The 13,233-nt window shown below is 37.0% G+C and overlaps 1 protein-coding gene across 2 annotated transcripts in view; it reads right to left on the bottom strand.

Annotated features, from left to right (window-relative positions):
- The window catches only part of KIF5B (kinesin family member 5B), a 39,325-nt gene that overhangs the window by 17,710 nt on the left and 8,382 nt on the right, over positions 1 to 13,233 (bottom strand). For both annotated transcript variants that reach the window (XM_074900022.1, XM_074900021.1), the window contains exons 2-11: positions 11,639 to 11,726; positions 9,877 to 9,950; positions 9,316 to 9,420; positions 8,867 to 8,915; positions 8,480 to 8,535; positions 8,294 to 8,381; positions 6,682 to 6,806; positions 5,003 to 5,107; positions 4,434 to 4,579; positions 858 to 1,006 (exon numbers count right to left, since the gene is read on the bottom strand). In XM_074900022.1, coding sequence (XP_074756123.1) covers positions 858 to 1,006; positions 4,434 to 4,579; positions 5,003 to 5,107; positions 6,682 to 6,806; positions 8,294 to 8,381; positions 8,480 to 8,535; positions 8,867 to 8,915; positions 9,316 to 9,420; positions 9,877 to 9,950; positions 11,639 to 11,726 — 985 coding nt within the window. The remainder of the gene's footprint in view (positions 1 to 857; positions 1,007 to 4,433; positions 4,580 to 5,002; positions 5,108 to 6,681; positions 6,807 to 8,293; positions 8,382 to 8,479; positions 8,536 to 8,866; positions 8,916 to 9,315; positions 9,421 to 9,876; positions 9,951 to 11,638; positions 11,727 to 13,233) is intronic.

The raw sequence follows: 13,233 nt of genomic DNA, 5'->3' as shown, positions 1-13,233 counted from the left end.
CACTTCTCTGGTAAACTAAATTCCTTACTGTCTTATTACAAAAGATTTTATGCAGTCCTTGGAAGGTATGGGCTCTTTCCATCACTTCAGTACCTTGTGTCAATATTCTGGAAGGAGTATACTTAACGTTTCAGGTGTGGCCTCTTACCATCTCCATAAAAGATTTAAAAAAAAAAAATTTAAAAACCACATCCTACTGAACTTAAGCTACCATGTTTTTCACAGGTTTACACCAGGATGTGGTGCAGTTGTCTACAAGACTGCAAAATCATCTTCTACAGCTGACAAACTCCAGAATACATCTGTATGTATGACCTATGTTCCTACTTTCCTAAAGTTAAGGCTTCATATGTAACTCATTTTTTTGCCGGACACTTCAATGATAATTATTCAGGAAGAAAGAATGGACACACATTCTGTACCATAAGCAATTTTGGGGTTTGGGAGGGTTTTTGGCTATTAACATATTTGAATTTTAAATGAAGACAAGATCTTGTGACACTGATTTGAATTAGAAAGCCAAACCAGAGGAAATTTTACACAGTTTCTGCATTTAAAATTAGTATAACTTTTTTTCTCCACCTCAAATAAAATTTAGAATGAATGTAACTCTGGCTCTGTGCTGAAGAACCTAACACCAGTATACTTTCACACATTTTCACCATTATGTGATTATTAGTTGTTCCAGTGAAAAATACAAAGTTGCAATGCGAACTTGATATCCTAACTTTAACATTCTTATTAGTGTCTTGCATAGTGAGTGCTCTTAGTTGTGGGGTTTTTTTTATCCTGAAGACTAATTCAGTGTCTTTTGGCTTACCTAAAGTTTGCAGAACAAAAATGTAATTGTTTCTCACCATTCCGCCATCTGTTGAGTTCATTTTCTAGCCACTGTATGGTGTTACGCAAAGTCTTGTTTTTCTCTTTTTCCTTCTCATACTTTTTCTTCCACTGTTCTGCAGTGAGCTCCACGTTGACACAGACTGTGTTCTTAATGGTCTTTGCTCTACATAGAAAGACCAAAGAGCTCTGAAACTTCATTTTTAAAGAAAGGAGTTAAAGGCTATTAAATAAACTTTCTATATATCACTGGTGAAACTGAAGACATTCCCAACTCTTTCAAAAGCTTATTTCTACTCCCTGTCAACTTACTATTCTTCCTATTAGATTAATACAACTCTTAATGGACAAAACAATACAATAATCTTTGTGAAGACTGAGAAACCCCCAGCTAGTTGAGCTGGAAAAATTAATCTGCATACTTTCAGCTGAAAGAATTCAAGTTGGGACAGCAGTGCACAGCTTTGAACAAAGTGTAGCATTCACCACACCTAGCAAACATTTCTCCAATGGAAAGCATAACACTTTTAGGGTGTAAACCACCTAATTTATATAAGAAACAGCTCATTTCCACCTAAAAATCCAGTTACTAAATCTCCATTAACCAACAAGGTGTACCAGCTACAAAGTTCAGATGCGATTGTCTACATTCAGTCAGGCAAATCTTACCCAAAGACATTAGCTTTGGAGATGAAACTACAAGCATTAATAATGTATCTTCATGAAGTTAACGTACAGTTTTACTTTAGTGCCATACCTCATGTCAGTAATTTTTCTGTAGAGTCTCCTACTACCAAACACTTCCCCTCAAAGATCAAAACAGGAAAAAAGCTTAATGGTATTTAGAAATTCCCCTGTCCCCCTATTATGACTCGTATAAGCATCTTTCTGCAAAGTCTTACTGAGACTACCAAGAGACACATGATTTCCTACTAAGTCACATGATATTTATCTAGCCTTCAGTGACTACAGCCTGAGGGTTTCAGCATGAATTTAACATCCCTAGGAGGCTGAATTAATATACCAGATTAACTACGGTGACTGAGATAGAAGCGTACACTACTAACTCCTGATGAGGTCAAGAGCATGAAGCAGTGGAACTACGGAGCTACCGCTGGAAAACGCTTCCTGATAGCTCATTCAAGAAATACTAAGAGGAAAGGAAAAGACCTTCTAGATTCTAAAAGGAGACCAAAATAACTGCTGTTACAGAATGCAGTCATTACTCCACACCCACTAACTACCCATATTCTGCCAGATATTTAAGAAGTTCTGAAGTCATCTAGTCTAATCTCCTTAATAAAAAAAATTATATGAAGAGACCAGTAGAAAACTATCTCGTTGAACTGAAGTGGAAGAGGTACACTAACATAGAAGACAAGATGAACTAAGTAAAATGCTGATAGCTTTCATAATGTGCTCCGGTAAATGAAGTGATTAAATCTAGTGGTCAGGAACCAGAGTATTATGATGAAGCATTAACAGAGTGGCAAAGAAGAAATGCCTATCAAAATAGTGAATATGAAATAGGTACTTACAAATTCAAGTAAAAATGACACAGGAATTTTGAAGTATTAACTCAAAGCAGATGAATACCCATTGGGAACTACAAGGGTATTGCCAGGGTGTGCAGAAATGAGTTAGAAAAGCAAAAGCTCAGCTCAAACTATTATCGGAGCTTGATCTCTACAAATTGATGGACTCTGACGTTATCTACCCGAGGGTGTTAAAGAGCTGGCTGATGTCATCATGTGGCAGCTCTCCATAATCTTGGAGAAGCCACAGAGATCAGGGAACATGCCAGAAGACTGGAAGAAGGGTAATGTCACCCCCATCTACAAGAAGGCCTCAAGGAGGATCCAGGAAATTACAGGCCTATCAGTCTTACTTCAATCCCTGGGAAGGTTCTGGAATGAATCCTCTTGGGGGCCATCACAAGTCAAAAGCAAGTACATGATTAGGAAAAGCCAGCACAGATTCACCACGGGCAAGTCACGCTTGACAAACCTGATCACCTTGTACAACAAAGTAACCTGCTCGGCTGAGGTGGGGGTGAGTGGTGGACATTGTCTATGTGGATTTCTCCAAAGCTGAATGGTTTCCCACAGCCTCCTCCTAGAGGAACTGATGCATTATGGTCTACACCTCTGTGAGGTGGGTGGGGAACTGGCTGACAGGCAGCACCCAGAGGGTGGTGGTAAATAGTTCCTTTTCAAACCGGCAACCTGTCACAAGTGCAGTCCAGGGATTGATATTGGGCCCAACACTGTTTAATATCTTCATAAGTGACCTGGATGATGGGATCAAGTGTATCCTGATGATGATACCAAACTGAGTGGAGAAGGGGACACTTTGGAAGGGAGAGCCACCCTGCAGGAAGACCTGGATAGGCTGGGAGAGTGGGCTAACAAGAACCTTATGAGGTGTGTAAGGTCTTGCACCAGGGAAAACATAATCCAGGAGTGCAGCACAGACTGCAATCTACCTGGATGGGGAGCAGCTCTGTGGAAAAGGACCTGGAGATCCTGGTGGACAACAAGCTCCGTATGAGTGAACAGTGTGCTGCAGCAGCAGAGAAAACCAACAGGATGCTGGGTTGCATCAACAAGGGCATCACCAGCTGAGATAAAGAAGTCATTATCCCACTCTACCCAGCACTTGCCAGGCCACACCTGAAATCCTGTGTTCAGATTTGGTCCCCACTAAGCAAAATACATGTGGGCAGGGTGGAGAGGGTCCAGAGAAGGGCCACAAAGATGATCAAAGGACTGGGAAGCCTGTCATATGAGGAAAGGCTGAGAGAATTGAGTTTGTTCAGTCTTGAGAAGGCTTAAGGGGGGACCTTATCACCATGTTCCACCCTTTAAGGTGGCTACAAAGAAGATGGAGACTTCCTTTTTACAAGTAGTCACATGGAAAAGATGAGGGGTAATGGGTACAAGTTACTCCTGGCGAGACTCCGATTGGACACAGGAAGAAAATTTTCCCCACTGAGAATAATCAGCCTCTGGAATAATCTCCTCAGGGAAGTGGTGGATTTCCCAACTTTGGACACTTCAAAGACTCAGCTGGACAGGGCGCTGAGACATCTTATTTAGACTGTGTTTTGCCAACAAGATCAGACCAGAGGATACTTGAGGTCCCCTCTAACCTGGCATTCTGTAACTGAAATGTTACTGGAATGATACAGAAAACTGACCAGAAGATGTAATTCAGCATGCTATCAAATAAAGGGTGGCAGAGGACAGGCTCTCCCAGCAAATAAAGGGTCCAACTTAAGAGGATAATTCCTTTCAGCCTCCTTCCACTTTAGAAAAAAACAAAAAGCCAAAAAACCCAGAAGAATATCAATTGCCCTCCAAGACGATACATTAAAACATTTTGAACCAAACTATACGCTGTCCTCCTAGAAATAGAGTCTTCAGGATCCTGCTCAGTTCAGAAATTTTTATATGATAGATCACAACTTAGCCACGTGTGCACTGGAGAATTACAGAAAGAGAGCATTCTAATTATTTGATTCAGAAATCTTAACAGAGTAACTTACTCATTTCTGAGCATAATAATAGCAAAATATGATGTCATTTACTCACCTTTGGCCAAACAGAAGAGTAGATTTAGTTTCAGATTCATTGTATGAAGATGGAGAACAGCAAATAACAATAGTGGTTCTGCAATTACCCCCTAGTGAATCTTGAAGGATTCTGGTCATTTTACTATCACGATATGGAACGTAAGTCTACCAAGAAAATGGTTAAATGAATCAGTCATGGTTTTTTAGACACATTATTTCACTTGTTAAAACTAGAAAAAGCATAGCTTTTATTTCAACTTCATTAGAAAGACATTAGGTTCTACTTTAATTCATAAATCATAAAACTGAACACACATGGGGTTACATAAAATTGTACTTCTATGTTTAGTAACTTTGAGAGTACAAGAAAACTTTCACTATGATGCTTAGGTGCCTCAACATTAAATGTAACTTATCAGTGTCAACACGGTATAAGAATAACGACCATTTGCAATGTATTGATGCTACTGGATTAGTATAAAAGACTCCATGCATATCACTGAGATCAGTAAAAAATTTCTGCATAATATCATGCTCAGAGATGCAAGCTTTTAACCTTGAAGTATAAAAATACAAAAGAACACTTACACTGCTTTCAGCCAAAGCCGAGATGACATTTCCAAGAGCAGACAAAGACTTGTTGATGTTCTTGGCCTCATCCAGCACAGCACCTTCTGCTCCAGTTTTACTAACCTATACAACATTTCAGTAAATTACTAAACACATCTTCAAAAAACACCTTTCACATTTAATATAAGACTTGAGTAACTTTTCAGCTTTTAAGTCAGTCTTCCTGATCTTATGAGGTACTCATAAGCAAGGTGGATCAGATTAAGTGAACTCCTCCTCCTTCTCTGATTCACCGATTTTCATTCGGAACTCAAGTGTTTGAAGAGGTTTCTGATTTTTTAAACTGAAGTGAGTATTTTCCTTGCAAATCATGCCTTTTCATAGAAGATACGTGTATAGCTAAAAAGTACTATCAAATAGACAGTTTCAAAAGTTGTTTGATGTTTATCAAAAAGCTGGAATTCCTTAAAGTAAGAGGAAATAAGTGTTATGAATAGTTTGTCCAGAGGTCATCCTTAACAAAAACAAACAAAAAGAAACAAAAAACCCCAAACCACACACCACCACCAACCCTCTCCATTTCCCTCTGGAAAACATAGCAGAGTTGATACTAGCAGGAATTTGTGAGAACAGATTTTAGAGGCTGAATCTGACCTGCAGGAGTGCTCTAGGAACTTAAATAGATATCAGCAGAAGAGTGAAAAAAAAAAAAATCTACCCTGACACAATTCTATTAATCTTAGCTCTTCCGCTTCAAGGGCTAAATTTGACTTCTAGTTCTATAATCCTCCCTTTACTATTCTCACCAAGCTGTGATCATGACTACAACTAAGTAATCTTATATATGCCTATGTTTAAACCAACCAAAGACAAGGCATCAGAAAACCTCATGTATTTCAAAAAGACTGAGAGAAGCACCAAAACAAAGCTTGACATAAACAGCAAAAGGAACAAAACTATAGCGAAAGGAGACCTGAAACACAGCCCTTTAACTTTGGTCTCACTCTAATGAGAATGAAACTGAAAGAATTAATAAGGAAAAGACCATTACTAAGAAAAGATTTCAGAATAAACACAGGATCAGCAACAACAATAAGGCCACAGAACAATGACATGAGGAAAAGACAACAGCAAGCAGAAAGGACTGAAAAAAGCTGGAGACAAAGATGGGGATAAACCCAGAAGCAAAGATGAAAAGATCAAAAATCTAGTTCTTTAATTACAGCCTATAATAAATGATACAGACTAAGCAAAATGGTACATATTTCATTCTCTGCTTTAAGCCACTGATACAGGAAAGCAAGCTGCCACTTTAAACAATGTTAATCAGTAGTTCAAGTTAAGAAACTTAGTACCACTATGTAAGAAAATTCAGATATTCCACATCCATAAAACTCTGTTTTTATTCTAGTACCTGGCTAGCCAACACACCTATAAACTTTCTGGTCTCACAGATACTGAGACTGAACTCTAGCCTATTTCCCCACCCTATTCCATATTTACAAACCCTCACTGCAGAAATGCTGATCATCTTAAAGAGGTAGTATCTAACAGCCAAACCAGACTAGGATTCAGAAAGCACATTTCAAACCACTTCAGAGATGACAACTGAACAATCAGTATTATAGTACTGTAAAATATTTGATTGTAAAGAATAATTGAAGTTTTTCAGAGCAGAAAAAGAAATATAGAATTACCTTTTCACTACCTGCCAAGTCCACAAGGTAAAGTTTTCCACTTAGTTTCTGTTCTGTTTGAGTATTCTCTTGTTTTACATTAATAAGAAAAATACTATGACTTCGGGAGCTGTGTTCATTCATATCTATAATCCAAAAATACATAAATTGTCAAAAATATTTGTACAACCAAATAAAACAGTATCTTCCCGCAGCAAAGCGACAGATCTAAAGGTAATGAAACTGTATAGAGCAGTCTCTCAATGACAATAAAACTAATAGTATCTTTTAAGTGAATAACAAAGATCCAGTCCCCCTTGGGCTTCTGTTAATACCATATAAGCTCACTTACAGATCTAATAGCCTGTCAGCTATGGATTTTCACACATTTAATTTACTCCATTAGGACAGAAAGCACATTTACATTCTGTTACCAGAACTTTTTTTTTTGTGTGTGTGTGTGTGTGTGTAGATTTACAATGCATTACATTTTATCCTTTTGTGAAAATTTGACCTAGATGGCCATATAACCTCTCACCCCTTTATGGTTTAAATACCTACTGCCCCTTCTGCTGTGAAACATGCAGAGTAAATGAGATATACTGAATTTTTAAAATTATTTTAATTCATTAACAAAATTTAAGCTGACTGCAATCTGAATTATAACATCTGCCTATTTCTTCCCCCTTTTAAACACAAATCCCTCACAGGCCTAAAAGAACCATCTTAATAATGCCACAGAAGCAGCTCAACACAGAATAACATCCTGCTATCCAAATTCCTATTACTTCTCTGTTACTTAGTCTAGTCCCCACTTCAGAACAGGAGCAACAAAGTAGAAGTGCAGGATCAAGTCATTCCTTAAAAGGAACATAATATTTTTATTTTTTGATCCTTGACCAAAGAAAGGAGAAGAAAAATATTTTATTTTCTCAACAACTGTATATTCTTTCTTTTCCCAAATAAAGAACGAGAAACAGGAAAATTGTGAAACTCACCCTCAAACTGGCTCTCAAAGATTTCTGACAGTTACTTCAGTTGCTAAGAAGTATTATTTTGCATGCACCTCATCTTTCCCTATTTTTATTTTACTTTATTTTTTAAAAAAACCTCTGTCACTTCCTAATCCTGCTTCTTATAGGAATTCAGAGGCCTATGACATGGCTCCTTACAACTCAGTTGCATGCCACAGGCTAAAAAACCTGGGACACTGGGATGCTGTTTAAATCTGCAGCATGTCTGAATATATATTCTGACCAGCTTTTCTTAGAATATGAAACAGAATGGCCAAACTGTAGATAAGCCACAGTGCCTTACTTACAGGTTATCTGAAACAAATTCCACAAACTAGGACTTTTGACTATTGCTAATGCAGAGCTACACCCTTTTCTCCAATGATTCAGAGATCCTCACCTACTCACTTACTTTCTTCTTTCAATCCAAGCCTAAGTAACAACATCTAACACAAGAGGAATTGAAATGCTTGTTTCTGAAAGACATGCTGAAACTGCTTATGCTAGACCCTTCCAAAAATTTGAATTATTTAATTCACTATTTTTGTCTTCCCTACTTTTTAAGGCATACCAGAAGCAAATCAGTAAAGCAATAAAAGGAGACAAAAGATAATACTTACTTGTAACCGCTACATGTCGGTTTGATTTTCCTTCATCTATAGTATCCATAACTTCTTCTGGACTACATACAAAACGCTCTGTGCAACCCTTTAAAAAAAAGCAAAATACCACCACACCAAGAAGCCAGAAGTAAATCATGCACACTAGAGGAGTGAAAGATCAAAACATATCAGACTGATGCTCACCTTTACATAGGGAACTCTGTTTTTGTCCTCATGAACAGAGAGATTGGTCTTTGAAACTGGAAGAGAAGAAGGTCTAAAGCTAAAGTATATACAATTTCTTCGCAAATTGAACTAGCTCTGTACAACATATGTCCACATAAAAGGTGTTATTTCTCAGCAACACTTTACAAAAACTTAATATACATGAAAAAACCACTACTGCAGCTTTAGTAATATTATATAGATTAGCTCTGTGCTTTCTCATTTTGATGTACCTTTATCATGTACAGGTTATTAGCATACTGCATACCTATCTCAGTATTATGATAAGGTTTTTGTGGTGGGTTTTTTTTTTTTATATCTCTCTCCAGAACAATTTTCTATCTTCAATATAAATAAAAGGCTTACCATCCAAAAGGTCCCTTATTTTATCCAAGTATATTTCAAAATACGACACCTAGAAATGGGAAGTGGAATAGACATACAGCATCAGAAAGCAAAAATGCATTAATTTTTTATCAGAATGATCCAACATGTTCATCATTACCTCCTACATAATACCACATCTAGCTCAAGTCCTTAAGGCTGAACTAAAATACACCTTTAAGAAGAAACTATTCTGATCAAAAGTTTCAAGCACTATCAGCACTGCCATAGGTTATCAGGATAGCTACCATCAGTGTTTAATGGAAATTAAAGTGTTAACATAATTCTTTAACAAGTCAGTTACTTCAGAAATAACTCATATTTAGATTTTCCAAATTACAGGTATCTGAAACATATAGAACATCCATTTAACCACAGACTACTTCCACTTTTGATATAGATAAAACAAATAACAATGAAGAAAAGTTTACCTTAATATGAAACTCAAGATTCTCATCCATAGAGTAAATATAATTAAAAATATCTTGCACTATTCTTGGAATAATACCCATTCCATCTGGGTCGTGAAGCTTCCCCTTATTAGAACAAGATACAGTAAATTGAAACACTTATACTGAATCCAGTATCATAGACAGTATCCAAAGGCAAAACAGTTAACAGACAAATCAGTTTGAAAATGGTGACAGGTATCATGCACTTATTTTAGCTATAAAGGAAAGTCTTTAGACTTTAATTTAGACCCAGCCTTTGCAAGCACTGAAAACAATGGCCTCAGAAATCTCCCAAATTACTAAAAGTGAATATGCACTATTAACAGTATTCTTGTGTTTCTCATCCTGCTACTGAGGGCTGAAAAAAAAAAAAATACACTAATTGCCATTTACAGTCCTAAAAAAACCAAACCACTATTTCAGGTATCAAAATATTGCAATGGAAAGAAAATTAAAATTGCAAGATGAAAACAAGCAGACTATTGTGATGAAAGCAGACGACGGGGACACTTGCAGGAAAATAATTTTAAGATTTCTTACTTCCATCGTGTGTGTCTTTCCAGACGATGTTTGTCCATAAGCAAATATTGTACCATTGTATCCCTCAAGTACATCTAAAGAGAAAGAGTATTTTCATTAGGGTTCCTTTCCTTTTTCTAAAGAAAAGTCAAATCAAACAGAATGCACAGCAGCCAATTCTTACAATGTTCAGCAAGTTAAATCATTCAACATTTGGGAACTCTGTGCTAGAGTTGGGGGGAGGGGGTGGGGAGGAGGAGAATGTTCCTCCCTACCCCTTTTAATGCATTAAGTCATCATCAACTGTGTTTCAGAACTTCACTGTATTAGAAGCATCTGTTCCTTCAACCAGAAAAATCAGGACTTCAGAGTCAGGAACAAAAAGGAAAATCAATACAACTGCTAGGTTGAACAGATAGTTTTTGATAACTCAGAAGAAGTTATCCAACACAAGAACGCTGTAGAATTTTCTGCCTTCAGGAAAGTTTAATTGTCCAGTTGTGAAGCGAATGGGCTATGTCACAAGTTTCAATATCTTACTCTTTGGCCATAACCTTCTCTTTCAAATTATGACTGTACCAACCCAAAGTTTTAGACTGAGGGATGAGGGGCTAGTGGGTTGGTTTGTTTGCAAGTCAGTTACCGTAGAACCACATCCTGCAAGTAAGCTTTTATTTTCCAAAACCAATCATGAGATGCTCCAAATGGGGAAGGCTTTGCCACCACACGATACACTAACCCTTTTGCACCACTATGAGAGCTCATTTTCCCACCTGATGTAGCACAGCCTAGAAATGCCACACAGAGAAACAGAGATCAGAGGTTTAGATGGAGGAAGGGGGCAGCATTACAATCCTTCATTAACTCTAGTTTTTAAGGAGAAAACTTCTGATCTAATCCAGATTACTATTTAAATCATGAAAGGGTTAAATACTTGCAGTAGCATGGATTCCACAGCCATTCACTTTTCTAATGATAAAAAAAATTCCTGTATTTTAGCCAATCTTCTCTTGTCACTAACAGTTAATATTTCAGGGGTTTCTGACAAGTCTTCATTAAAGTTGTTTCATTTAGAACTTAATACTGATCTCCTCAAGAAATCAATCAATTTTATTTTGAGGAAACTACCTAATTGCTTACTACAACAACTTACTGTGGTCTAATCTTCTTTGTGATAAGACTTGAATTTCTGAAGTTACTAGGCCAATTTTGACAATATAGGTTTGGAGAAACTGTATACCCTGATATGCATAGGGGTAACTCACATTTAAACTTTTAATTGTGAAGCTAAAAATCACATTCAAAAACATACTCCTTAAACTAAAAACATACTCCTTAAACTATGTATTAAGTAAGCAAGCTTAGAAAACAACCTACAACATACACATGATTTCGCAAGTTCCCTTTCCTCTTATACTCCTCCAAACAAACTAATGTAGAATGTTTTCACCAATAAATTTGAAGGGGGGGTACCCAAACCTATTCATAAGTTATTTTGTTTAAAACAATTTGTCAGAAACTAAACAATCTTTTGGAGAGAATTGCAAGAAAACCAAAACATGACAGGTAAATGTTTTCAAATGTTGCAATTGACTGAAACAGGAAGTTAAGCACTGACATAATTTATCAGCTGAACTACAGCATGATTTTACACCACTATAATCCATGTTAACTCTTATCAAACATTCAGAAAGTAAAAGGGGGCAATAGAAGTATCACTTTTCAACATGGAAATCCACACGAATATGAGACCCTTACGGTTAAAGTTGCTGTTCCACCTTACCTTTGACAATCTTCTTAGCACAATCATTGTATACTTGTTCCTGTGATGTGTTTGACTGGAATACACGGTCAAATATATATGGCTTGGACTGGAAAAAAAAGACACAGAAGAGCTATTAAGAAAACAGACACTGGAAGCACAACCAGAAGGTGTTTGCTCATACAGAACTACTTTATACTGTCTCAGCCCAATCCTTTAGGTTTTTTAAGCATTTGAAGACCGCAGCAAGGAAATCAGCTTATATATAGTGTTGCCTAAATCTTCACATTCTTACCTACAAGTAAGGCCTTGAATTAAATATATTTGGCTTCAAAGTACAATCTAAGTAATTCTGCAAAACTACTCTGCCACAAGACCTCGATTTACTTGATTTACAACACAAACCAATACCTAGTCTGTACACCTGAAAATCCCTTATTCTCTTCTGCTCTGGTAGTCGGTTTACTCTGGTAAACCCAAATTATGAAAAACAGCTTATACCACATCACACGCAGTATGTGTCTTTGCAACATTTGTGAAAAACCTCAAATCAAGAAGAAACATTCAGATCACCTATAGTCAGCACAAGAACTATTTCCCCATATATTATATCCTTAAAATAAAGCTCCATAAATTGAAGGAAGAGGCCACTTTGGAGGAATGGAACCTTTCACAGAAGACTCATTTTGGAAGACACTACAAGAAGCTCTGACATAGGTTTTCGAAAGTAATGTTGGATTTTTGCTTTGTTTCAAAGACATTTTCATAATACAGTTCTAAGCAGTTGACTATCAATCAGGATATGAACTATTATGCTCATCTTATGAAGTTTAAATTTTTGTAGAATTTTCAGAGCTTGATTGAGTAGGTAGCCAAGCAGGTTTATGAGGGGCCTGGGTCAGTCATTGCTAAACTCACTGAAACTGTCAAATGCTCTATTTGTCTAAATTTAATTCATTATCATCCTCCCCCAAGGATATTCTGGAACTCTCCTGACAAAGAAACAAGTAGAGCTTCCAACTTTCACCCACCCACCACATTCCCTTAGCCAGCCTGACCTTCCATTTGTCTTTTAGTAACGACTAGCATAACACCAAAAGCTTTTTAGATTCAACACATATCTATCTGCTGAGAGGGCTTGAATTCTGGTGGATGAGCTTCCTCTTGGAAAAAATAATTACAGCATTCACTGTGTAAATACACTCAAGAAACCACAAGACTCAGTAGGTAGAAACTATCCCTAAGGTGTTGAAGTTTGACAGAACGCTTGTTTCACAGCAGGGAGATCACAAGTCTTCTCGATTAGTCATTTTAGCTTCAAATACACTTCAAATGCCTACATTCTACAGGTACAACTGAGGCCATTACATACACCAGAAGACAAACAACTAATAAGTTCAAGTAACCCTGAGGGAAGAAAATGAAGACTGAGAACACCTAACATAAAAAGGGAAGTCACTGTAGAAAAGCTAACGCTAGCTATACGTTTTCTTTCTCACTAGCAGCTGTAGTTTCAAAAAGCCTCCAACTTTACAAATATCCATCAGCTACACTGCAAGTCATCTATATCACAAAATGTTAATCAGATAATGTATATTTATATGTGTGTGCATATG

This window comes from Athene noctua, chromosome 2 (assembly GCF_965140245.1).
Source record: "Athene noctua chromosome 2, bAthNoc1.hap1.1, whole genome shotgun sequence".
NCBI classification, from domain to species: domain Eukaryota; kingdom Metazoa; phylum Chordata; class Aves; order Strigiformes; family Strigidae; genus Athene; species Athene noctua.
Note: the sequence above shows the minus strand (reverse complement) of the source record. Positions and strands in the feature narration are given on the sequence as shown.